This window comes from Suncus etruscus, chromosome 18 (assembly GCF_024139225.1).
Source record: "Suncus etruscus isolate mSunEtr1 chromosome 18, mSunEtr1.pri.cur, whole genome shotgun sequence".
NCBI lineage: Eukaryota > Metazoa > Chordata > Mammalia > Eulipotyphla > Soricidae > Suncus > Suncus etruscus.
The window spans coordinates 6,625,022-6,649,244 of record NC_064865.1 but is presented as its reverse complement, the minus strand read 5'-3'; the positions used below and the strand labels follow the sequence as shown (position 1 = coordinate 6,649,244).

Genomic DNA, 24,223 nt, shown 5'->3' with positions numbered 1-24,223 from the left:
GTGGCCCCAAAACCAAAAAAAAAAAAAAAATAAAGTAAAAAATGTCTAGGTACTGATTCATAATGTCTATAAGCAACATAAAACAATTCAGTTGTACAAATAGTAATCCCTTTAAATGAAATTTTAATCCTTAATTTAAGCTGAGTGCAATAATTTAGGAAAGTCAACTGAATATGCACAAAACCTATAAATCCTGAACTACAACACTGGTTTCTATAGCCACATATGTTTTTAATCAAAAGCATTTCCAGGGCCCGGAGAGATAGCACAGCGGTGTTTGCCTTGCAAGCAGCCGATCCAGGATCGATCCTGGACCAAAGGTGGTTGGTTCGAATCCCTGTGTCCCATATGGTCCCCCATGCCTGCCAGGAGCTATTTCTGAGCAGACAGCCAGGAGTAACCCCTGAGCTATGCCGGGTGTGACCCAAAAACCAAAAAAAAAAAAAAAAGGCATTTTCAAATTTAATAAGTACTAGTACTAACTAGTACTAACTAATGTTAATATATTATCCCAAATACTTATCTTGCCATCAGCTTTTTAAACAATGCTACTTTTTATCATATAAAAGCATATATATGCTTTATATATATTAATGTAAATATATTTATATATAAATACATACATATATAGATATATGTTTATATATTATATATATCTATATATATATTTGTTTTTTTGGTCACATTGGCGACACTCAGTGGTTACTCCTGGTTCTGTGCTCAGAAATTGCCCCTGGCAGGCTCAGGAAACCATATGGGATAGCGAGAATCGAACCACCATAGGTCCTGGGTGTTCGGCATTGTGTAAGACAAATGTCCTACAGCTGTGCTATTTCTCCAGCCCCTAGGTAATATATGTTTTGAGGCCATACCCAGTGATGCTCAGGGCTACTCCTGGTTCTGCATTTAAAAAATAGTCCTGGCAGGCTCGGGGGACTATGTGGGATGCCAGGGATCAAACCCAGGTCGGCCATGTGCAAGGCAAACACCCTACCTGCTGTGACATCACTGCAGCCCTCACAAAGCATATATTTTTAGAAAAGTTAATCTGATCTGGAAACATGACTTTCACTAACTTTAACAAATAACATGTTATAAACCCAAAAGGGTTTAAAAATAAAGCCTTCATGGAAGTTTTCTATAGTCTACTTCTATTCAATTCTTAGTCCCTTAGGCGTTGCCAGATACAGCCCTGGATTCCCCTGGAACCTTGCCCTCCTGCTCCTTTCCCTAGCACCACAGGGCCCAAACTGCACTGCCTCCTCACCCAGAACCACCAGCCCAGTTGGCAAAAAAAATCACAAAAGGGGCTCTGGGAGTGAGTGCTTGGGAGGCCCAAAATACAAAGGCCAGGTCAGAGGGATAGTACCTCAGGTAGGGTGCTTGCCTTGTGCGAAGCTGACCCAGGTTCAATCCCTGGCATCCCATGTGGTTCCTCTGATATCACCAGGAATAAATCCTGAGTGCAGAGCCAGAAGTAGTCCCTGAGCACCACCAGGTGTGGCCTAAAAATAAACCAACCAAGCAAAAACAACCAACCACCAAAAACCAAACGAACAATGAAAGGCAGTCCTGGGCTGGAGCTATAGCACAGTGGTTGAGACCTTGCTTTCGACTGACCCAGGATGGACCTGGGTTCTATCCTCGGCATCCCATATGAGCCTGCCAGGAGCGATTTCTGAGCAAAAACGATGAGTAAACCTCTGAGCACTGCAGGGTGTGGTCCTAATACTTAAAACCAACAAACCAAAAAGCAGTTACATGAAACTTTTAGTTTCTCAAAAATAAATTATTCTTGCCATCATAAGATTAAAGGGCCCGGAGAAATAGCACAGCGGCGTTTGCCTTGCAAGCAGCCGATCCAGGACCTAAGGTGGTTGGTTCGAATCCCAGTATCCCATATGGTCCCCTGTGCCTGCCAGGAGCTATTTCTGAGCAGACAGCCAGGAGTCACCCCTGAGCACCGCTGGGTGTGGCCCAAAAACAAACAAACAAACAAAAGGTTAAAGTGTATTTAAGCTTTTCCACATAAGACTATTTCCTTATAACTTCTCCTTAAGACAAAAACTGAAGTCAAAGATAGTACAATAGGTTAAGGTGCTTGCTTGCATGAGGCTGATTTGCATTTGATCCCTGGCATTTCATATAGTTCCCCACGCCCATCAGAAGTCATTCCCAAGTGCAGTCCAGGAGTAAACCAGAAGCATTGTCAGGTGTGCCCCCCTCCAAATGACCAAAAACAAAAGTTTTTTATTAAAAAAAAAGATATGGCCAGAGCAGTGGCACAGAGGTAGGAAAACCATGTTTTCCTTGCATGCAGCTGACCTAGGACGGACCATGGTTCAATTCCCTGCCATTCCATATGCCCCCCCCAAGCCAGGAGCGATTTCTGAATGCATAGCCAGGAGTAACCCCTTGAGTGTTACCGGGTGTGACCCAAAAATCAAAATAATAATAATAATAATAAATAAGAAAAAATAGAGCATTGACTAGCCTGCCTGGCAGGAAATTTGTTTTCTAGTGGGGCAGAATTACAGAATGGGGAACTGGAAACGCTGCCACTTTGAATCTTTAGTTTGGCCAGCCAAGAGAAGGCATGCAATAAAGAGTGAAGCAAACTGAGAATTTTTATCTCTGAATTGGGGTTCTCTTGGCCTTTGCCATATTTTGAGGGGAATCAATTGGAAAAAATATCAGACTGGTGACAAGAAATAGCCCCTATTGGGGCCTGAGTGATAGATAGCACAGTGTGCTGGGAGGGCATTTGTCCTGTACCTTTCCTACTCAGGTTCAATCCCTGGCATCCCTGAGCCTGCCAGGCGTGATTCCTGAGTGCACAGCCAGGAGGAACCCTTAATCACCACTGGGTGTGGCCAAAAAACACCGAAAACAAAATAAATAATTCTTGTAGCAACAGACATTGTGGAGGAGGTCAGGCACTTACCTGGTCTGTAACTGGGATTCAGACCCCCACACTAGCATGGCCCCTGAGCACTGATAGTTGTGGTCCTCAAAACAAAGAAATACAAATGCAAAAGATGAATTGACTTGAAGTGAGCGTCCTGGTGTTGGGGCTGGGATGATGTATGCATGAAACTGTCTCTAACAGTCTTGGAAATAATGGTACCAGGGTTTGAAATATATATATATATATTGTCTTTGGGTCACACCTGGCAGTGCTCAGGGGTTACTTCTGGCTCTACTCTTAGAAATCGCTCCTGGCAGGCTCAGGGGACCATATGGGATGCCAGGATTCGAACTACCATCCTTCTGCATGCAAGGCAAATGCTCTACCTCCATGCTATCTCTCCAGCCCACATATATATTTTATATATATATATATATTTCAAGTGGGCTGGAAAAATAGTTTAGTGGGTAAAGTGCTTGCCTCGCATGTGGCTGACCGGGTTCTTTTCCCCAGCATCCCCAGATGGCTCCCCTTAGCACAGCCAGGAGTGATTCCTGAATGCAAAGCCAGGTGTAACCCCTGAGCACTACCAGGTGTGACCCAAAAAATCCTAAACAGGAAAACAAAAATTGAAGAAAGTGAGCATAAGTTGTAAACAGACTTTTTGTTTTGTTTTTGGGGCCACACCTAGCAGTGCTCAGGGGGTTACTGGGATTACTCCTGGCAGGCTCAGGGGGCCATATAGGATGCCAGAGATTGAACCCGGGTCAGCTGCGTGCAAGGTAAAAGCCCTATTGTAAGTAGATTTTTTTTTTGTTTGTGGGTCACACCCAACAGTGTGCCAGAAATTACTCCTGGCAGCTTGGTGGACGATTTGGGATGCGGGGAATTGAACCCGGGTTCATCCCTGGTCATTTGCGTGCAATGCAAATGCCCCACCCACTGTGCTATTGCTCTGGCCCCGGTAAACAGATTTTTTTTTGGGGGGGGACCACACCCAATGACACTAAGAGGTTACTCCTGGCGATACACTCAGAAATTGATCCTGGCTTGGGGGACCATATGGGAAGCCGGGGATCAAACCGAGGTCTGTCCTGTGTCAGCCAAGTGCAAGGCAAGTACCCTACCACTGCACTACCGCTCTAGCCTCTTGTAAACAGATTCTTTTTCTTTTTTTGGTTTTTGAGTCACACCCGGCGGCACTCAGGGGTTACTCCTGGCTCTACACTCAGAAATCGCTCCCAACAGGCTCGGGGGACCATGTGGGATGCCGGGATTCGAACCACCGACCTTCTGCATGCAAGGCAAATGCCTTACCTCCATGCTATCTCTCTGGCCCGTAAACAGATTCTTAAGAAAAAACAAATTTTGGCCCTGTTTCCTAAAGTTGGGGGCCACAAATACTAGGCTTTTTTTTCTGGGGTGTGAGACTTTGGAAACTATGGAGGAACCAGACTGAGTTCAGGGTCAGGCTTTACACACACAACACCAAATAGCGTCCTGGGAGACTTGCCCAGGGACACTTTGAAGGCCTGTTTTTTTGTTTTCTTTGGGGGAGGCACACTTCACAGTTCTCAGGAGTTACACCTGGCTCTGCACTCAGGAATCACTCTTGGCAGGCTCAGGGAACTCTGTGGGATGCTGGGGATCAAACCTAGATCAGTTTATTTTTTTGTTTATTTATTTATTTTTTTGGGTCACACCCGGCAGCGCTCAGGGGTTACTCCTGGCTCTACACTCAGAAATCCCTCTTGGCAGGCTTGGGGGACCATAGTAGATCCATTTTATACTAGGCAAACACCCTCCCCTTGTGCTATCACTCTGGCCGCCAAAAGGCCTATCTGTGAACCCCATTATGACAGAAGCTACAAACAAGGGCACTGTCTCCCTTTTCTTGTCAATGTCTCTTTCCCATGGTTTTCTTTTTTCTTTTTTTTTTTTTTTTGGCCACACCCAATGGTGTTCAGGGGAGCACTGGTGCAGAACTTCTGGGGAGATGAATCCCCCAAACACCTCTTCAGATGAGGAGCTGGGACAGTGCTGAAGTCTCTTAGCACAGAGCTCTCTCTTTGAGAGATGTGCTTGGAATTCGATGCCACCTGTTGTTCTAAGCTAAGGAAACATTTTGGTTGTTGGGGTGGTGTGTGTGGGAAGGGATTGGGCCCACACTAAGTGATATTCTAGGCTCTGCTTATAGATCACTTCTGGACGTGCTCAAGGGGCCTGTGGGTTTTGGGGATAGAACCAGATGGGGAGCTCTACAAGGTAAATACATGCCTTAAACCCTTTGCTGTCCCTCAGCCCAGTTGTTCTAATATCTCAGGGCTGGCTCAGCCCTCCCACCTTTTTCCTGTTGCCTCACTGCTGTAGCTTAGTTTGTTTGCTGCAGGGCGCCACTTGCAGCCTGGTGCTTCCTGGCTCTTGCCTGCAGTTGGCTGTAACTAATTCCACTTGCTCATGCACTCATCTCCTTGGCCCCTTAGCTGTACTGTTCCATTTACTTATTTACACAGAGCAGGGCTCAGCCGAGGCACTGGGGCTTCCTTCCAGTATTGTAGAATGATTTTCTGGTGGTTCCCATAGATAGAATTACTCGTCACTGGCCCCAGTTCCTTTAAGGTCTGTTTGTTTGGTCCCTGCTGCCGAAGGAACCCAGAGGCTAGAAACACGTGGAGAGAGTTTCGGATCTAGTTGAAGGGCTGGGAACCTCAGACTGGGAAGAAGTTCCTCAAAGGTTTGGAAGTTATTTACTATTGCTTAATAGTAATAGGAATTGTACTAAGTTAGAGCCAAGACAGTGGGTCAGTCTTAGTTGGAAAGAGGGTTTTCTCATCTACTTGGCCAGAACTTGGGCTCTTCATGATTCTCTGTGTCCTTCCTGTCCCCAGATTCAGCTCTCCCTGCATGTTCCTGCATTGGGGAGCCCTTCACCCATGAATGCACTCCCTACTTCTCAGTCAGACCCATCTAGGACCCTGGAACCCTGGTTGCTGCTCCTGTGCTCTCCCAACTCCCATGGATCCCTCAAACATTCTCAGCTATTTGCTTTCTTTTATTCTTTTGTTCTTTTTCTTTTGTTCTTTCTTGCAGAGCTGGCGAGTGGGCAGGCTTGCAGCTGACCACTCGGGCAGGGGGGAGGGCAGCCCTGGATTTACCTCAGTTTCCCTTTTCCCTGGCTGAGATCTGTGTGGAGGCTTTTGCCTGGCACTGAGCCGGCACTGTTTTTATTTTCCTGTGGCTTGTCAGTTAGGACACAGGATAGGTACAGGAGGTAGGACAATGCCTTCCTGCCTCTAGGAGAGGAGCCTGCCTTCCACTGGGTGGGGGTTTCCAGGTCAAGGCCAGGGGTGTGGGTGTGGGGGGGGGGGAAGGTGAATCCCAGCAAAGCAGGATCTGAGCGGCCTGATGCCAATGTCTTATCTACAAATGAGGCCCATTTGGATCCATGGCACCCCCTTTATCCCTGCTTGCTCTCTTGTTCTATGAAGTTGTGTTCAGATGGATGGTGGTGGAGGGAAAGATCTTTCTAGCAGTACTTTGGAAACAGCTGGGCATATTATTCAGAAATTAATCCACTAAGCTGGGCATGTTATTCAGAAATCAGTCTACTAAGATTCCACAGAGCTACATGGTCAATAGTAAATGATGGGGCAGAGCAATAGCACAGAGGAGCTCCTGCATGAAGCTGACTCAGGTTTGATCCCTAGCATCTCACATGGTCCCCCAAGTCTACCAAGATTGATCCCTGAGTGCAGAGTCTGGAGTAAGCCTTGAGCACCACTGTTTTGGCCTAAACACCAAGGGGAGGGGGAAGTACATGTGTACTCTATCGAATAGTTAAAATGAACTACGAAAATTGGCATAAAAGGAACCAGCTGGGGCTGAAGCAATAACACAGGAGGGAGAATGTTTGCCTTGCACACAGCCAACCCAGGTTCAATCCTTCTCATCCCATGTGGTCCCCCAAGCCAGCCAGGAGTAATTTCTGAGTGCTGACCCAGGAGTAACCCTTGAATGCTGCTGAGTTTGGCCCTTCCAGCCCTCCGCCCATGAAACCTGTTTTCTGTGGACAGGAAGTACAAGTTCACTTTCTCAGCAGGAACTACACAGGGGTCTCAAACTCAATTTACCTGGGGGCCGCAGGAGACAAAGTCGGGGTGATCCTTGAGTGCAAAGTCAGTAGTAAGCCTTGAACATCGTGGGGTGTGACGCAAACAACTAAAACAAAACAAAGCAAAAAAAGATTCCTCTAGGGCAGGGCCACAAACCGTAGGGAGGGCCGCAAACGGCCTGCGGGCCGCGAGTTTGAGACCCCTGAACTACAGACATCACAGTTCTTCAATGGAAACTCTATGTGGACCAGAGAGAGAGCTTAGTGGGCAGAACATAAGTCTCAGATGTAGGAAAGCAAATCCTGGTCCCCACAGGGCTTGCCAGAATGTCCTAGAAGGATGTGAGCACAGAGCCAGGAGTAGCCCCTGAGCACTGTCAGGGTGGATCCAAGTAAAAATGGGCACACGGAACGACAGCGTAGCGGAAAGGGACTTGCCTTGCATGTGGCCTGCCTGACTTTGATTCCTGGCATCCCATAGGGTTGCCTGAACATTCCAGGAGTAATTTCTGAGCACAGAGCCAAGAGTAACTCCTAAGTGCTGCCAGGTGTAGTTAAAAAAATCAAAGACAGGAGGCCAGCGAGGTGGCGTTAGAGGTAAGGTGTCTGCCTTCCAAGCGCTAGCCAAGGATCAGGACCGCGGTTCGATCCCCCAGCCAGGGGCAATTTCTGAGCACTTAGCCAGGAGTAACCCCTGAGCATCAAATGGGTGTGGCCCGAAAAATCAAAAAAAAAATCAAAGACAGAAAAAAAGTGGGCATATGATGAAAAACCAACAAGCAAATCGAAAGAGTTGGTTTGTTAGATGGGCAGGGATGAGGGGGTCAGGAACATCTGAAGGATTGCAAGTCAGTGCTAAAATCCTGAGGGATGGTCCAGGGAAATCACTATGAAGGGAAAATAGTTAAATGAATGTTACCAAATATCCTCTTCCCCGGTAAATGCAGACTGAGACTACATGAGAGACAGCCCTCTTTGGGTGGTTGGGAGGGCATTGTTATAAAAACAAACCCAGAGAAACTGGGTTTTATTGTTGGTAAGAAGAGAATCAGCTACAAGCCTTCTGGGAAATAATTTGACAGATTTCATTCAATTTGTTAAAAGATTGTTCCTTGAATTCAAGCATCTTGCCTCTTGGAATTTATTCTCTAGAAGTAACCTAAAATTCAAAGAGGCTGTAGCATTTGGACCTGATTTGTTAATGATCACATTCTTTCCTGTTAAAAAGGACTCAGAACCTAAACAGAACAAACGGGGAAGGAAAAAAAAGAAAACCACCAAAAAAACCCTCAAAAATCAAACCCTAAAACCCCAAACAAAGGAGGCTGTCAGATAGGTCTGAACAAGCTACTGGAATGTTCTTGCTGCGATGGACCTTTAAAATGATCTCATTAGAAGTGAAGAAAAGGGCATGTACAATTGATTTACTGTAAGATTTGTTTACAAACAAAAATGCCCTTTCTCATGACCTTATCTTGCAAAAGAAAAGAAAAAAGAGCCAACATACTTAGAAGAAACGGAAATTTCAGTGGCTGTTACAGCTACTCACATGTCTCCCTTTCAAAATTTCACAGTATTTTTGTAATGAATGGGAACTACTGGGAAAAGGGGGGAGGAGGGATAGCTATGAAACAGAACCCACAACTCTGGCTCAATGACTGAGCAGGTGAAGATTCTTTAGGGAGATGGCTCCAGGGCTGGAAGAGGTGCTGCATGCTGAGTTCTCACTTTTGTTCATATGTTTTGTCTTTAGGCCACACTTGGTAGTACTCAGGGCTTAATCTTGGCTTTGCACTTAGGAAACACTCCTGGCAGTGCTCCGGGACCATATAAGATGCCAAGGATCAAACTCAGGTTGGCTGAACCCATGTTGGCTTCGTGCAAGGCAAGCGCCCTCCCTGTTGCTGTTATTGCTCTGGCCCTGGGGTTCTTGCTTCTGTGCTCAGCACCCCATGATCCTCTAAGTGCCACTACAGTCACTGTCTCCAGCGGATTTAAGACCTCCCTCCTGGGCTTCAGATATTCCTCTTCCAAGTCATTTTGGTTTGTTATCTCATATACTATCTGGCTTGGTAGAAAAGGGGGTTCTGTAATAAGGGACAAGGCAGTTATGTGACCTTTCCCATGGCCTATGCAGGTTAGACCATTTTGGCTAACCCCGATTGATCCCCAGCATCACAGAGGGTCCCCTGAATACTGCTAGGAGACACTCCTGAGTACAGAGCCAGTAGTAGTCCCTGAGCATCTCTATATGCCACCCAAACTCCCCCACCCCATAAAATAAAATAAAAATAAAATAAAGCCATTACTTTTTGCAATCAACACAACCCAGTGCATTTTTTGTTTTGTTTTGGGTCACACCCGGCAGTGCTCAGGGGCTACTCCTGGCTCTAGACTCAGAAATTGCCCCCCAGCAGGCTGAGGGGACCATATGGGATGCCAGGATTCAAACCACCGTCCTTCTGCATGCAAGGCAAACGCCCTACCTCCATGGTACCTCTCCAGCCCCACCCAGTGCATTTTGAGATTAAAGAATGGGTCTTGGCCTTAGCTGGATAGACCAGCTAATGGATGAACAAGTTTTATGGATTAACAGATGTTTGCGTAACACAGCCCCACCCGAATTACGAAGTGCTCCCCCACTTTCCACCAGCGCCCTTTGCCCCTGAGCTTTGTGAGGGGGTCTGGCCCTGCCTTCTATTTTATTGCTGTTGTTTATAAGGAAACTTTTCAAGGAATGGGCAGATGCTTAACTGGCATCGGAGAACTTGGCTCTCCCGCGACCCTATTTCAGATCCATTTTGAGGCAGCCACAGGGTTGAGTCGGCTGTTTTGGGGCACTCAGGGCCTACCCCTTGATCTCCATCAATAATTCATATCAGCAGAGCACGCAGGGCTGGCTTCTACTCTGGCCTCCCCCTCTCCCTGCCCATTATGCAGGTGCTAGCGCCAGGAAATGGCCTGGACTTTGGGCCGTGTTTTATTAAAGTCAAGAAGTGCAGACTTCAAATCAAGCCTCATTAATCCCCTCTTTCCCCTTGCAGTCCATTGCAGACAATCAGGGATGGTGGGTGGTGGATGATGGATGGAGGGTAGATGGTCGGTGGTGGGTGCTGGGTGGCAGACAGCAACTGGGCGGTAGGTGGATGGTGGGTGAATGTGGATGGTGGGTAGAGGGTGGTAGTAGTTGGTGAGCTCTACAGAGCAGGGAGGGCAAGCTAGGACCCTGCACAAGGAGCTGAGGACTGATGAAGCAGGGGGAGTAGAGTGGAGTGGGCACGTCCTGCTTTGTGAGTGCCTCCCACACTGAAAGTGAGTTGGGCATATCAGGGCACCCTCCCAGTCCTCCAGCTCATCCTCCCTTGGAAGAGTCCTGAGTAGAGAGAATTTAGGATTCCCAGCCTCCTGCTCTCACCTGAACTGGGTTTCTGATTCCTAGGCCACACCTGGTAATGCTCAGGGCTTACTCCTGGTTTTGTGCTCAGGGATCACTCCTGATCAGTTCAGGAAACCCTAAGGGGTGCTGGGAATGGAACATGGGTGAACTCTGTGCCCTTCCTGCTGTGTTCTCCCAGTGCCCATGTTTGTAGCGCGCTGGTTTGAACTTCAAGTTGTGCTGTTTGGGCGTGGGTGACCCCAGTGGCTCTTTGTTCATTCACAGAGACCCAGAGGTGGTCTCTGGCCATCCATTCTGAAATTCTGTAGTTCTCAGACCTATGTCACCACATTTCAGGTCACCACCACGGTAGCATCAGTGGTCCTGGAGACAGTAATTTGCTTCCAGAGCTCTGGAATTCTTTATTAACTAAATTGATTTCCTTGCACTTGGCTGACACAAGTTCAATCCCTGGCATCCCTTGTGGAATGACTACTGAGTGCAGAACCGGAAGAACCCCTGAGAAAGGTGTGGCCTAAGATAAACAAAGAAACCCCAAACCTGGAAGTAGCAGCAAGACTAGGCCCCCAAATTTGCTGGACTAACTCCCTTAACCACCTTTTGTTTCACTCTCAGGGAACTGAGCAGATTTTCCTTGTTCTTTTGTTTGGGTTTTGGGCTGACTCCTGAGCCTACTTGTTCTCGGGACCTGGCTTCTTGGTTTTAGAAGCTTCTAGATCCTGTACAGTGTTTCCAGATCTGCTTCTCCTGCAGTGGCCAGTAGTGTCTTACTGCAGGACAGGAGCCCTGAGCCCAGAGCACCATCCCCACAACTGTGGAGGGCAGATGCATTGGGGTTTGGGGGGGGTAGATCCTGGAAGGGGGTCCTATGTGGGAGATCCTCTGTCTAGGTTGGACATTTTTTTTGGTCTTTTTTAAAATTATTTTTTGTTTCTTTTTTGGGCCACTCGCAGCAATACTCAGGGGTTACTCCTGGCTCTGCACTCAAGTAATCACTCCTGGCAATTCTCTGGGGACCCTATGAGATGTCAGGGATAGAACCCATGCCAGTCATGTATAAGTCAAATGTCCTCCCCACTGTACTATTGCTCCAGGCCCGATTTCCAGAGTCAGCATGGCCTGGCTGTTTGGCCTGGCAATTACCTGCCTCTCCAAGCTTCATCTTCCTAGTCTAGAAAATGGGGCCGATAGTCTCTTCTGCAGAGTGCTTTTGTGGTGGGTCAGGAGCTGATGTGGCTTCACCTTCCTATACGCTCTTGCCCCCTCTGGGTTTTGCTCAGGAGCCTAAAGGCAGCGCTAGACAGAAGGACCTTCCAGGCACACCACTTTCATCTGGCCCATCTCTGTCCCAGGGATGGCAAGGAAAATCTTCCCTTGGTTTTTCCTCTCTAGGCTCCCTAGAATTTCCTCCCAAAGAGATTTCACTCCTCACACACTTAGCTTTTCAGAAAGGCTTGGGGTGAGATGGAGAGATGCTACTGAAAAGTTGAGGGATGGATTTGGGGAAGATTTGGATTGTCTTCATGGATACTGGGTCCTGCACAGGGAACTTGGACCGAGGACAGGCAGTTTCATAAAATTTCAAAGCAGGCAAATTTTAGAGAGGTGGCTACCGAACCATTAACCAAGGATAATTTTGTTTGTTTGTTTGTTTTTGTTTTGGGGCTACATCTGACAGTGCTCAGGGGTTACTCCTGGCTCTGTGCTCAGGGGTCATTCCCTCTTTCTCCTGTCTCCTTCTTGGAGAACTTAACTGGATTCTTGACACCTGGCATAGGCCTCCAGATGTGACTGTGACCCCAGTAGAATCCTTCTTGAGTTGGCTTTGGGAACTTTTTCTTGTGCAAGTGTTGTCAGGCCCCCAGAATGAAAGCTCTGATCCCTCAGAGTCCAACACCCCTGCTCTCCCAACTGGAACAAACACAGTGCTCTCAGATCCCTGGCAGGGCTCCTAGACTTGTGCTCTGCTTCTTCTCTCCCACAGGAGGGGCCTCCTGGGTTGGAGTGAAGGAAAATGAGGGGCCTGGGAATCTCCAGAGAGGAAGCACCACAGGAAATGGTGGCACGTCTTCTGTGTTTGAAGCTCGTTTTGTTTGTGTAATGCGTGGACCTGTTTCTAATCTCAAGCACGAAGATCCTGATCGGGCTGAGTGTGAAAGAAGAGGAGAGGGGAGAGGAGAGAGAGAATATACAAAGCTTGTAGGCAGAAGCATGTGCTTATGTGTACATGCACAGCGTGTGTATGTGTGTGTGTGTGTGTGTGTGTGTGTGTGTGTATACACCTTCATATGTGTATGTTTGAAAGAGAACCCTGTCAGTAAGATGCTGCCAGCATTTCTCTATGTCGTAGAGTTTGGGTTTCTGTGTATGTATTTACCCGTTGTATACATGTTGTTTATTCAATGTTAGAAGGAAACAGACCCACATGACTGTGGCTAGTACAGTGAGGACTCAGTCCTTCCCTGGTGTTTTATGGTCCTCTGGACTTTTCCTTCCTGTCAGAAATGAGGCCACTTTCCCATGGGGTCAAGAATTCTCAAAAGGGGCCAGAGAGATAGCATGACCTTCATGCAGAAGGCCAGTGGTTCGAATCCCGGCATCCCGTATGGTCCCCGAGGGTGCCAGGAGTGATTTCTGAGCGTAGAGTCAGGAGTAACCCCTGAGCATCGCCAGATGATGCCTAAACTCCCCTTGCCCATAAGATGAATACACAGAGGATGTTGGGACGCACAGAATTTTCTTTCTCTTGAGAAAAGTGGATCATACATGGAGGTCCTCCTGGTGGTGATCAGGGGACCCTATGGAATGCCAGGGATGGAACCCAGGTCAGAGGCTGCAAGGCAAACATCCTACCTGCTGTGCTATCATCCTGCCCCCTGCACAGAGTTTTCAGTCCTAGAGGTCACTGGGTCTCCATGCCAAGTGGAAGGAGTGGCCCAGGGTCTGCCTTCGTCAGACTGGCTTCTGGAGGTGAGGCCTGGGAGGTGTCCCCAAGCTCAGCCCCCTTGAGGAGCTGGCATCTGTGCCAGCTCTGGGATGGTGCTGGAAACATACCCAAGTATTATTGGCTGGAGGTAGGGCAGGGAGGGGACAAAGTCTGTGATGAGGAAAGCGATTATCCACCTGGGGAAGGAGGCAGTGTAAGGTGTAAGGTGTCATGTATGAAAGCGGTTAGCACCAATGGTTTCAATAAAATATTTTTAAGAAAGAAAAACCCATCTCACAGAAGCAGATGGGGTGTGGGGGGTGGGGAGGGATGGGAGGATGAGCATTGGTGACAGGATGGGTTTGGAGACATTGTGTGCCTGAAACCCTACCATGAATAACTTGGTGATTTTATGGTGTGTTTAGGGTATGTAAGGATGTTGTGTGTATGTGAGTGCAGTTGGGTACATGGAGGTGCTGGTGTGTATGTGGGTGTAGTTGAGGTGCATGGGGTGTTGGTGTGTGTGTGGTACAGTTCCACATCATCCTGGCTGTTTTTTCTATGCCTTGGTCTCAGCTCTCCTCAGCCTCCCTAGATCCTCCTGCATTTTTAAAAGTCTTCAACATCTTTTTTTTATTTTTGGTTTTTGGGCAGTGCTCAGGGGTTACTCCTGGCTCCACACTCAGAAATCCCTCCTGGCAGGCTCGTGGGACCATATGGGATGACGGGATTCGAATCAAAGACCTTCTGCATGAAAGGCAAACGCCTTACCTCCATGCCATCTCTCTGGCCCAAAAGTCTCCAATATCTATATTTGAATTTGAGGCACTGAGGTTCACAGGATCGTTAATAATGGGGTTTCATGCATGACACATCCCACTCCCCCGCACCACACCCTTCCCCAGACTGACCACTTCCCTTCACCATTGTCTGAGTGTTCCTGGAGTCCCCTTTCCCTCCCCTCTGCTAAGGAAGAATGTCATTCAAGATATTCTCAGTTGGTGCCTTTGGTTTGTGTGTGTGTGTGTGTGTGTGTGTGTGTGTGTGTGTGTGTGTGTGTGTGAGAGAGAGAGAGAGAGAGAGAGAGAGAGAGAGCCTGCCTGCCTGCCTGCCTTCTGTGTGGTTTTTGTTTTCTTATGTGTATGTGTGTGAGAGAGAGAGAGAGCGAGAGCGAGCCTGCCTTCTGTGTCTGTCCCTCTTGTGACCCCTCGAATGACTCAGGCAGACATCGCCCTGAAGAAGTGAGGCTCCTTAGGGAAGAGGCGTAACCAGTTAGCTCTGGGGCACCCACCACAGCTGCTCTGGGCAGCTTGAGTTCAGGGAGGAGGAGGAATATGGGATGCGGAACCCTTGCACCATGCAGTCTGAGAGCTGGGGGAGTGGAGTGGCTGGGCCAGGCAGCTCAGTGCCTCCCTACCCAAACCCAAACCCTCTGGGCCTCAGTTTTCCTGTCTGCAGCCATAGCACCTTCAACAGGAGAGTGAGGTCAGGGTGTTTTTATGGGCGAGAGCATTTTTCTCTCCGGGGAAGGATGCCTTATTTAAATGTTTCCTCAATCAAAGCAGTGGGGAGGGGTTCAATGCACAACTTCAGTGTATGCATTTTGTTTTAGTTTTTTTAATTTTTTTTTGTTTTTGGGTTACACCCAACAGCACCTAGGGGTTATTCCTGGCTCTACGCTCAGAAATTGCTCCTGACAGTCTGGGGGGGGGGGAGGGGGGGAACCACATGGAATGCCAGGATTTGAATCACTGTTCTTCTGCATGCAAGGCAATGCCTTACTTCCATCTATCTCTCCGGCCCCAAGTTTTTTAATTTTTCTTTTTTGGCCACACCTGTAGGTGCTCAGGGTTTTGTGCTTAGGAATTCCTCAGCACAGATCCACAAGTAAGCCCTGGACCAGTGGTCCTCAAACTATGGCCCGCAGGCCACATATTGTATTTGTATCTGTTTTGTTTCTTCATTGCAAAATAAGATATGCAGTTTGATAAGAATTCGTTCAGAAGTTTTGTTTTTACTATAGTCAGACCCTCCAATGGTCTGAGGGACAGTGAACTGGGCCCCTGTTTAAAAGTTTGAGGATCCCTGCCCTGGACTCTGCCAGGATTGATCCCTGAACATAAAACCAGGTGTAAGTCCTGAGCATCATGGGGGTTGGGGGGAAGGAATTGCTGAGCACAGAGCCATTGCTGAGCATTGCTGGTGTGGCACAAGCACAAGTCAACCCCCAACCCACCCCCCAACCCCCCAGTCAATCATGGTTGTTCACTCATGGCTGCCTCTGTGTTTCAGACGCTCCTGCGGTTCACCTGCTCCCCGCCATGGGCCTCGCTGCGCTGCTCAGGTCGCAGTTCCTGTGCCATCTTGTCTTCTGCTACATCTGCGCAGTCTTCATCGTTTCGGGGCTTATCGTCAACGTGCTACAGCTGTTCACGCTCCCGCTCTGGCCCTGGAAGAAGCAGCTGTTCCGTAGGATCAACTCGCGCCTGTCCTACTGCGTCTCCAGCCGTAAGAGCAACCCCAGCACGACACCCCCTCCACGGCAGATCTCCCCAGCACATGCGTGTCCCCCCCAAACACGTCCTCCCCCAGCACATGTGCCCCCTAGACGACACAGGCTTCCTTTGGGCAATGAATGTGCCTCAGTACCCCTGGGCCTCGTGTCCCCCCTTAGAAGTAGCATGTATGGGCCAGGGAGAGAGCATGGAGGTAGGGCATTTGCCTTGTACGCAGAAGTTCGGTGATTCAAATCCCGGCATCCCATATGGTCCCCCGAGCCTGGCAGGAGTGATATCTGAGCGTAGAGCCAGGAGTAACCCCTGAGCACTGCCGAGTGTGACCAAAACAAAAAAAAAAGAAGTAGCACATTTGTGTCATTCTGTCTTTGAGCCATATCCAGTGGTGCTCAGAGTTTATTCCTAGCTTGCACTCAGGAATCACTCCTGGCAGGCTCAGGGGCTATCAGGTTTGGACTGGTATCAAAACAAGACAAGCTACATATAGTTCTCCAAGTGGATCAATACTATTTCTATCAGGTTTTACAATTCAGACTTATAAGGAAAAAAAATAAAAGGAAAATCCTTGCTCATGATCTATCAACTCAGAACTGGTAAAGACATCCGACCAAAGACATCTTGGACCACTGGAGTGTTTTACATGAGTATGTCTTATAAATAAGCTCAGAAGGCCCTTCTGATTACAGAGAAAAATCTATAGTCACCTTTTTTTAGCTTTGGTTTTTGGATCACACCCGGCAGTGCTCAGGGTTTACTCCTGGCTGGGCTCAGGGAATCAATCATTTGGGATTCCGAGGATTGAATCTGGTTTGGCCACATGCAAGGCCAACACCCTCCTTACTGTGCTATCCCTCCAGTCTCTGTAGGAATGTTTATGGTGAACTGGGCCAATCATGGATTATTGTTTTAATATAAAATATAAAGTCCTAGTGTTGGGGTGAGGCCTTCCTTGGCACAGCATGGTGCCTTTAGTGGATGGGTCTGGAGTTTGGGTAACAGCAGAGAAATAATCACAGGCAGTCCAAATTTTATTGGAGTTAGCTTGGTTTATTCCAAGCCCTATCCGCCATGTGCAGACTTTGTGCCAGGTCTGCCTAGCTCATCTCCTTTCTCTCAGGAGCTCTCTCCGTTTCTCTGTCTCCATGCTTCCTTGATCTCTCTCTCTGATCTCCTTGCTTCCTTTTTCTCTCTCCCTTCCCTTTGGGCAGTGCTTTATATTCTTTATTCCAAACTGCAGACCCCTCCCAGGTGTGAGTGGTTCTGACCTTGCAAGTGAGATTAACATTTCAATAGAAAGTTTAGGGCTTTGGGCTTGGGCGAAGGAGTACCTTACAATGGATGTTATGTACTAGTTTTCTAGTTTTCCTCTTTTTTTGTTTTTGTTTTGTTTTTTGGGCCACACTGGTGATGCTCAGGGGTTATTTCTAGTTATGGGCTCAGAAATTGCTCCTGGCTTGGGGGACCATATGGGACACTGGGGAATCGAACTGAGGTCCATTCTCAGTCACCCCATGCAGGGCAAATGCCCTACCACTTGTGCCACCACTCCAGCTCCTAGTTTCTCTTTTCTTTTTTTTTCTGTTTTGGTTTTTGGGTCACACCAGCAGCACTCAGGCATTACTCCTGGCTCCACACTCAGAAATCGGTCCTGGCAGGCTCAGGGGACCATATGGGATGCTGGGATTCGAACCACCAACCCTCTGCAAACGCCCTACCTCCATGCTATCTCTCCAGCCCCTAGTTTTTCTTTTTTAATTTGTTTTTATTTTGCGGCTACACCTGGCAGTGCTCAGGGCTTACTCTGTGCCTAGGTATCATTGAATGATTCCTGGCAGGCTCGAGGGATCTGTGGGATGCTGGGCAAGGCAAGCGTGCAAGGCAAGCTCCTTCCCCACTGTGCTATCCCTTCAGCCTTGGCTTTTAGTTTTATCACAGAAAATAGCTTCAGAGTGGGGTGGGGGAAGAGGCAGGAGGGTCTGATCTTAAACCCCAGACCCAGAGTAGCTCAGAGAAGAGTTTGGAGACACCTAGTTGCTGGAGCTTTTTGTTAGAAACTTTAGTGTCTTTGTCCATGCTTGCAAACAGGTGTGTGATGAGAATGGACTGAAATGTGATTAGTTAATACTCCTGGGATGCCTTTTCATCTGGGTGGCTTGCACCTGGGGGTGAGAGGACCCCGACTCTGCCAGTTTGTAAATCATGAATGTTCACCCCATCCTGACCTCATCCAAATTCCAGTGGGAAAGAAGCTGGGGAGAATTCCTGGGGGAGAGATGAAGCCAGATAGGGTTCCCCAAAGTTCCTTTCCAGAGGCTGCCTCAGCAACCTTCCTTCCCATATTTCCCATTCACAGCATGTAAGTCCACTCAGAGACCCTGTGATGAAGAGTCTCTCCATGATAACATGTAAACCTTCCTCTCTGGGGACTCACCATCATGCCCTCAATCCGGTTCATGAAGACACATGTCCATGGTGTGTAAATCCTGCGTGCCAGCCCATTTCTCTCTGCTCTCCTTGTCCTGGCCCTCTGTGCTCCTGCCTCTGTTTGTTTGGCTCTTGCAGGAAATGAGAGGAAGATTTGACTGATCGAGCATGTGGCTTGTGTCTGAGGGTCCAGGCTCCATTGCTGCTATTTCTCTCTCAGAGATACTGAGCAGATACTGGGAAGCTTAGGGGTGTGTGGAAATGCCTTTAGGTTGGCGATTGGCAGCGAGTGAGTGAAGAGTGGCGCATCCCGGTCCTGTGTTTCAACTGGCCTTTATTTTTATTTTTACCTTTTACTCTTCCAAACCGCTCTGGCCGCCCGCCAGAGCTGTCTAAGAAAAAGAAATCGAAGCCACGCTTGGCGGCTGCAGGAAATCTAGTTGGGTCTGCATACCTGAGTAGGCTCGTGTCTACCTGCTATTTTCCATCGCACACTTCACACTGGGCCCACAGGCCCTGAGCTCCTCTTCCTCATCCTCATCTCTCATACACACCATACTGTGTGCTGGGGGCTGAGGCAGGGGTTCTTATTGTGATTTTGATTTGTATTTCCCTATAGTAAGTGATGCCAGCTATCTATATTTTTTTTCATGTGTCTGAGCTGTCTTGCTCATTTTCTTTTCTTTTTTTTTTGGTTTTTGGGCCACACCCGGCAGTGCTCAGGGGTTACTCCTGGCTGTCTGCTCAGAAATAGCTCCTGTTAGGCACGGGGGACCGTATGGGACACCGGGATTTGAACCAACCACCTTTGGTCCTGGATCGGCTGCTTGCAAGGCAAAAGCCGCTGTGCTATCTCTCCGGGCCCTCTTGCTCATTTTCTGATCAAGTTGCTTGTTTTGTTTCTTTTTTCTTTTTCTTTATTTGGTGGTGCTCAGGGCTAGTTTCTGACTGCACTCAGGTATCACTCCTGGCACAGCTCAGAGGACCATATGAAAGGCCAGAGATCAGAGATCAGCCATGTGCAAGGCCAACACCGACCATACTGCTGTACTCTCTGTGTCATTGCTTTGGATGCTAACTCCTTGTCCACTGTAATGTCCGATTCTCTTCTCCCAGTTGCAAGGTGGGGAGTTTTGATCTTGCAGGAATTTCTCCTGCCCATGAAGAGTATTCTCTTTCTCAGTTTCAAGGGGGTCTCTGACTCCTTCTTGCTTTTCCTTCTCTTGCTCATGGGCATCCTGGTAGATTCTGAACACTGAAGTGTCCACTGTGTCATAAACTATTGCATCTAAGCATGACCTGGTTTTGCCTCTGAGACCAGGATCTTGAATCCTTTGAGTTTAGTGCATTGAAATTGGAAGGTGTTCCCCTGACTTGCGTGGCATTTTGGGGTACAGATGGACCAGTGGGCAGGCCAGTGAATCGGACACTTCTACTTTCCCGAGTCAGTGACGGCAGGATTCATGAATAAATGACGCCCAGTTTGGACGCCCATTTGCTTTGCTAGCATCGTCTTTCACTTAGGGCTTAAGTTACAAGACTGAGTTTGACGTAGGTGTCTTGTGACTTCTGCTGGGGAGGCCTGCCTGCCTGCCTTCCTTCCCCAGGAGGTAAACTCACTGCATTGTTGAAAGAAAGGACCCCCGAGCTTTTACCTCACATTTGAGCCCTTTCTCTTCCTGCCACCTTCTGTCTGCTCCCCTACTTTGCTCCCTCCTAGTTTCAGTTTGGAACACATGGACACATGGACATATGGACTCTAGCTCTTAGACTACACCTTTCTTTCCTCCTTCCCTCCCTCTCTTCCTCTCTCCCTCCTTATCACCTTCCTTCCTCCCTCTCTCCCTCCCTTCTTTCCTCCCTTCTTTCCTTCCTCCCTCCCTCCCTCCCTCCTTCCCTTCCTTCCTTCCTTCCTTCCTTCCTTCCTTCCTTCCTTCCTTCCTTCCTTCCTTCCTTCCTTCCTTCCTTCCTTCCTTCCTTCCTTCCTTCCCTCCCTCCCTCCCTCCCTCCCTCCCTCCCTCCCTCCCCCCCTCACTTCCTATTCTCTGTGCTGTGCTCCATTCTTCCTTGTGGCAGGAACCATCTGTGGCACTATTGATCTGGGTGAATTTTGTGCAGGGCCTTATCCTTGTGCTGTCTCTGCTCTGTGCCATCCTGTTTTTCTCCCAGGGGACTCTACTCATAATAGGCTAGTTGCTATGTTTATTATATTGATGGCGTATGCTTTCAGCTGCCATCCTATCTGCCCCCCCCCACCCCCCACTTCTTGAGCTGGATCTCTAGGGTCCCATCTTCTTCTACATCTGACCTTTGTGCCTGCAAATATCTGCGCCTCCTGGTCCTGGTTTAATGTTCCTGGCTGTGTTGACCCAGCTATGGCACTTAACAGACCAGGCGCTTGGCACACAATCAGTACCAAAAAAGGGGGGGGGTTTCAGCAGCGCTGAGTCCATGGTTTCTATGAAAATACATTACCCTTGGGGGGTAGGGTTGTCGCCATTCGCTTCTCTTTATAGGAGAGCAGCTCTACCTGCAAAGATGTAGCACAGACACTTTCCAAGACATATTTTCTGGTTGATCCGAATCAACCAGAGCTACTGCTGAGTAGAGTCGCGACTGACTTTCTAGGACCTTCTAGGATCTAGGACTCTCCAAGAATCTTGTTTCCATAGAGTCAATTCTGCTGGGACTCTCTCAGCCCACATGGTCTCCCTTGGGCTTCCTCTTCCTGTCCCTGTCCCGAGTACTCTCATTCTTTGTTTTTTCTTCATCCTGCCCTTAACTTCCACGTTGCTTGTGTTGCTTGCTGCCCCGGATCTTAGCTTGGTCCTTCTTGGCCTCTTCCACTCCTGCGAAGCTTTTTACTCCAATACATGTGGTCTCATTCCTATTTATGTTTTGGGTTGGGGCCACACCCTGCTGTGCTCAGGAATCACTCTGGTGGTAGTCAGGGAAATATATAGGATGCTGGAGATTAAACCCAGGTTAGCTGTGTGCAAGGCAGGCATCTTCCCCACTGTGCTATCGCTTTGGTCCCTGATTCTTGTTTTTGCTCAACCTCCCAGAGTCTTAGACTCACTATCTTTCTAACAGTTAGGGCTTCTGGTCCTTTTACTGCAGAGACAAGGCTCTCACTCTGCCTGCTGGGAGCACTCCTGTGTCCTCCCCTGGGTCATCATTCTAGTATTCTAGTATTCCCAGACCTAACCCAAGTAGGGTAGAAAAGAGGGGCCAGAGTAATAGCATAACAGGGAGGGACTTTGCCTTGCATGTGGCCGACTGGGGTTGGATCCCAGCATCTCATAGGGTCCCCCAAACCTGCCAGGAGTGATCTGAGGGTAGAGCCAGGAGTGACTGATTCCTGAGAGCCATTGGGTATGGCCCAAAAACCAAAAATATGATAAAGCAAAAGAGAAGATGATATTTGGAAGTCAGGATATAGAATACTGAACTGAATCAGAGTTTGGGCATCTACGTCTCTGGCCTCCTGGCCCCAGGTAGTGGCAGGTCAGCCTGCAGAGGGATGGTGGCAGGTTGGGTCATGCTTCTGAATCTGCTTGCATGGGTTGGCAGACGGCACTTGCTTTGTTTTCCCTACAACCTGCTGCCTACGACTTGAGTTCCCCACATCACTCTGGCTGCCCTCCCCGCACTTTGGCATCATTAGCACAGCGTAGGTGTCCTGTTTCTGTGTTTTACACCTCAGGACCATTCGAAGTAGGCAGACTCGCTTCTCCTTCTCTCCTTTATGGAGCATTTCCATTAAGTAAAACTTGCTGAGAAGGATGCCGGGGGGCAGGGAGAAGAAAGGAATAGTGTTCAGCAACGGGAGAGAAAGAGGGGGAGAGAAGGAGGGAGGGGGCGGGAGGGAAAGAAGGGAGGGGGGGAGGGGAGAGGAAGGAATGAGAATGAGAATCCAGACCAGACCAGCAAGTGAGACGCATGTTTAAGGGAAAACATTTCCTTTTGGAAATTGAGGACTGGAATTATTGTTGTTGTTGTTGTTGTTGTTATTATTATTATTATTGGGTTTTGGGTAACATGTGGTTGTGCTTAGGGATTATTCCTGGCTCTATGCTCAGAAATCATTGCTGGCAGGCTTGGGGAACCATATGGTATTCTGGGATCGAACCTGGGTCAGCCACATCCAAGACAAATACCCTCTTCCACAGTTCTATGGCTCCGACCCATGAGGACTGGAATTGTTGTCCAAGCTGGTGGTAGTACACTAGTACACAGTGGGGCAAGGAAGTCTGGGAGAAATGAAAAATTCAGCGAGAGCTTCTCTTCACAGCAAGGTTGTCATTTTGGGGAACTAGCCGCTGGCTCTTTTGCTGTCAGATCCCAAACTGGGTGGTGTGTGAAGCCTGCCCATCGCCTCTGATTTTGTGAGAAACTTCTTTTTACAGCCGCAGCTGCTAAAAGGGGAGGCAGACTTGCTGAGTGACAGGTCCATTGGCTTTAGCAGTTATAATTAGTTTTTGTAAAACTGAGGAGAGTTGCTCTTAATCAAGATCTAATGATAAAAGGCTTGGTGCCTATGGTGCTAATTGGCTCTGATTGTGGGGTGAACAGAGAAGGAAAAGGGGGGCTGGGGAGGTGGCTCAGCAGGAAGGAGTCACCTTCCAGTGACTATAAAATTGCTTGTGAGCATGTGACAACTGAGATTTTTTTTCTGTGCTCAGAGACACAGTAGAATTATAAACACATGGGACCAATCAGCAGCGTTTCTCTAACCCAGAGCCATAGGGCTCTATGGCTCTGTAGGGCTCAGAGAGATGGCATAGAGGTCAGGCGTTCGCCTTGCATGCAGAAGGATGGTGGTTCGAATCCCGGCATCCCATATGGTCCCCCAAGCCTGCCAGGAGCAATTTCTGAGCATAGAGCCAGGAGTAGCCCCCGAGCACTGCAAAAATAAAAGAGGGGGACTGTAGGTGAAATTGTATAAAAGAGAGCCAGAGTGATAACACAGTGGTAGGACATTTGCCTTGCATGCAGACAACCTGGAACCGACCTGGGTTTGATCTCTGGCATCCCATATGGTCCTGCCATAGGTCCTGAGCCTGCCAGGAGCAACTTCTGAGTGCAGAGCCAGGAATAACGGCTGAGGGCTGCCTGAGTGCTTCTGGGTGTGGCCCAAAAACCAAAAAAAAAAAAAAAAAAAAAAAAAAGGGTAAAGGAGGGAGATATGGGATGCATATGCATATTGGGAACAGGGGCGGAGGAGGGCAGCACTGGTGGTGGGAATGCCCCTCATTCATTGTCAATATGTACCATAAATGATGCAGTGAAAGATCTGTAATGCACTTTGATCACAATAAAAATAAAAAAAAGAAAAGACCGACACACACAAAAAAAATAAAATTGTATAAAAGGGATCCATGGTATGAAATGAAGATCCATCTGAGGATGGGGGCGTTGGGGTGGGGCTCCACAGAAGGGGCCTGGGTGAAGACAATTGAGACACAGCAAGTTATAGGGCATATGGCACAGGAAAGGGTCAGACCCTCCCTCCAAACTTAGCGGCCCTCCACAGATGACAGCTGTAGGACAGCTATGTTTCTAGTCAATTAGAAGGAGAATTGATAGATTTTCTTCACATCTATAGTATGAAAATGCTCAGCTGTTTCACTCATGCAATAGCAACACCAGAGCACATTTCCCCCCATGTGTCCCCAGTTTCCTCCCACCCAGCCTGCTGCCTGCCAGACAGACATTTTCTTTTTATTCTCCCCCTCTAAACACTGGTTTGCGATACTGTTACTGAAGGGTTATCATGCCTATCACTTTTCCTCTTTTCAGCACCCAGTTCTTGCCCGGAGTGATTATTTCCATGGTGGTCCCTTCTCTAGCCTAACTGTACTTCCCTGCTCTTTGTAACAACTTCCTACTGTAGACTGGTCCTCCTGGCCCTCATCTCTATTGTCTCTGAATATTATCA

At 48.2% G+C, this 24,223-nt stretch overlaps 1 protein-coding gene across 1 annotated transcript in view; it reads left to right on the top strand.

Moving 5' to 3' along the window:
- AGPAT4 (1-acylglycerol-3-phosphate O-acyltransferase 4) overlaps window positions 1-24,223 on the top strand; it is a 40,371-nt gene that overhangs the window by 5,378 nt on the left and 10,770 nt on the right. Inside the window, exon 2 of the mRNA XM_049765515.1 lies at window positions 15,635-15,850. Within this exon, the coding sequence (XP_049621472.1) occupies window positions 15,664-15,850 (187 nt within the window). The 5' untranslated portion in view covers window positions 15,635-15,663. The remainder of the gene's footprint in view (window positions 1-15,634; window positions 15,851-24,223) is intronic.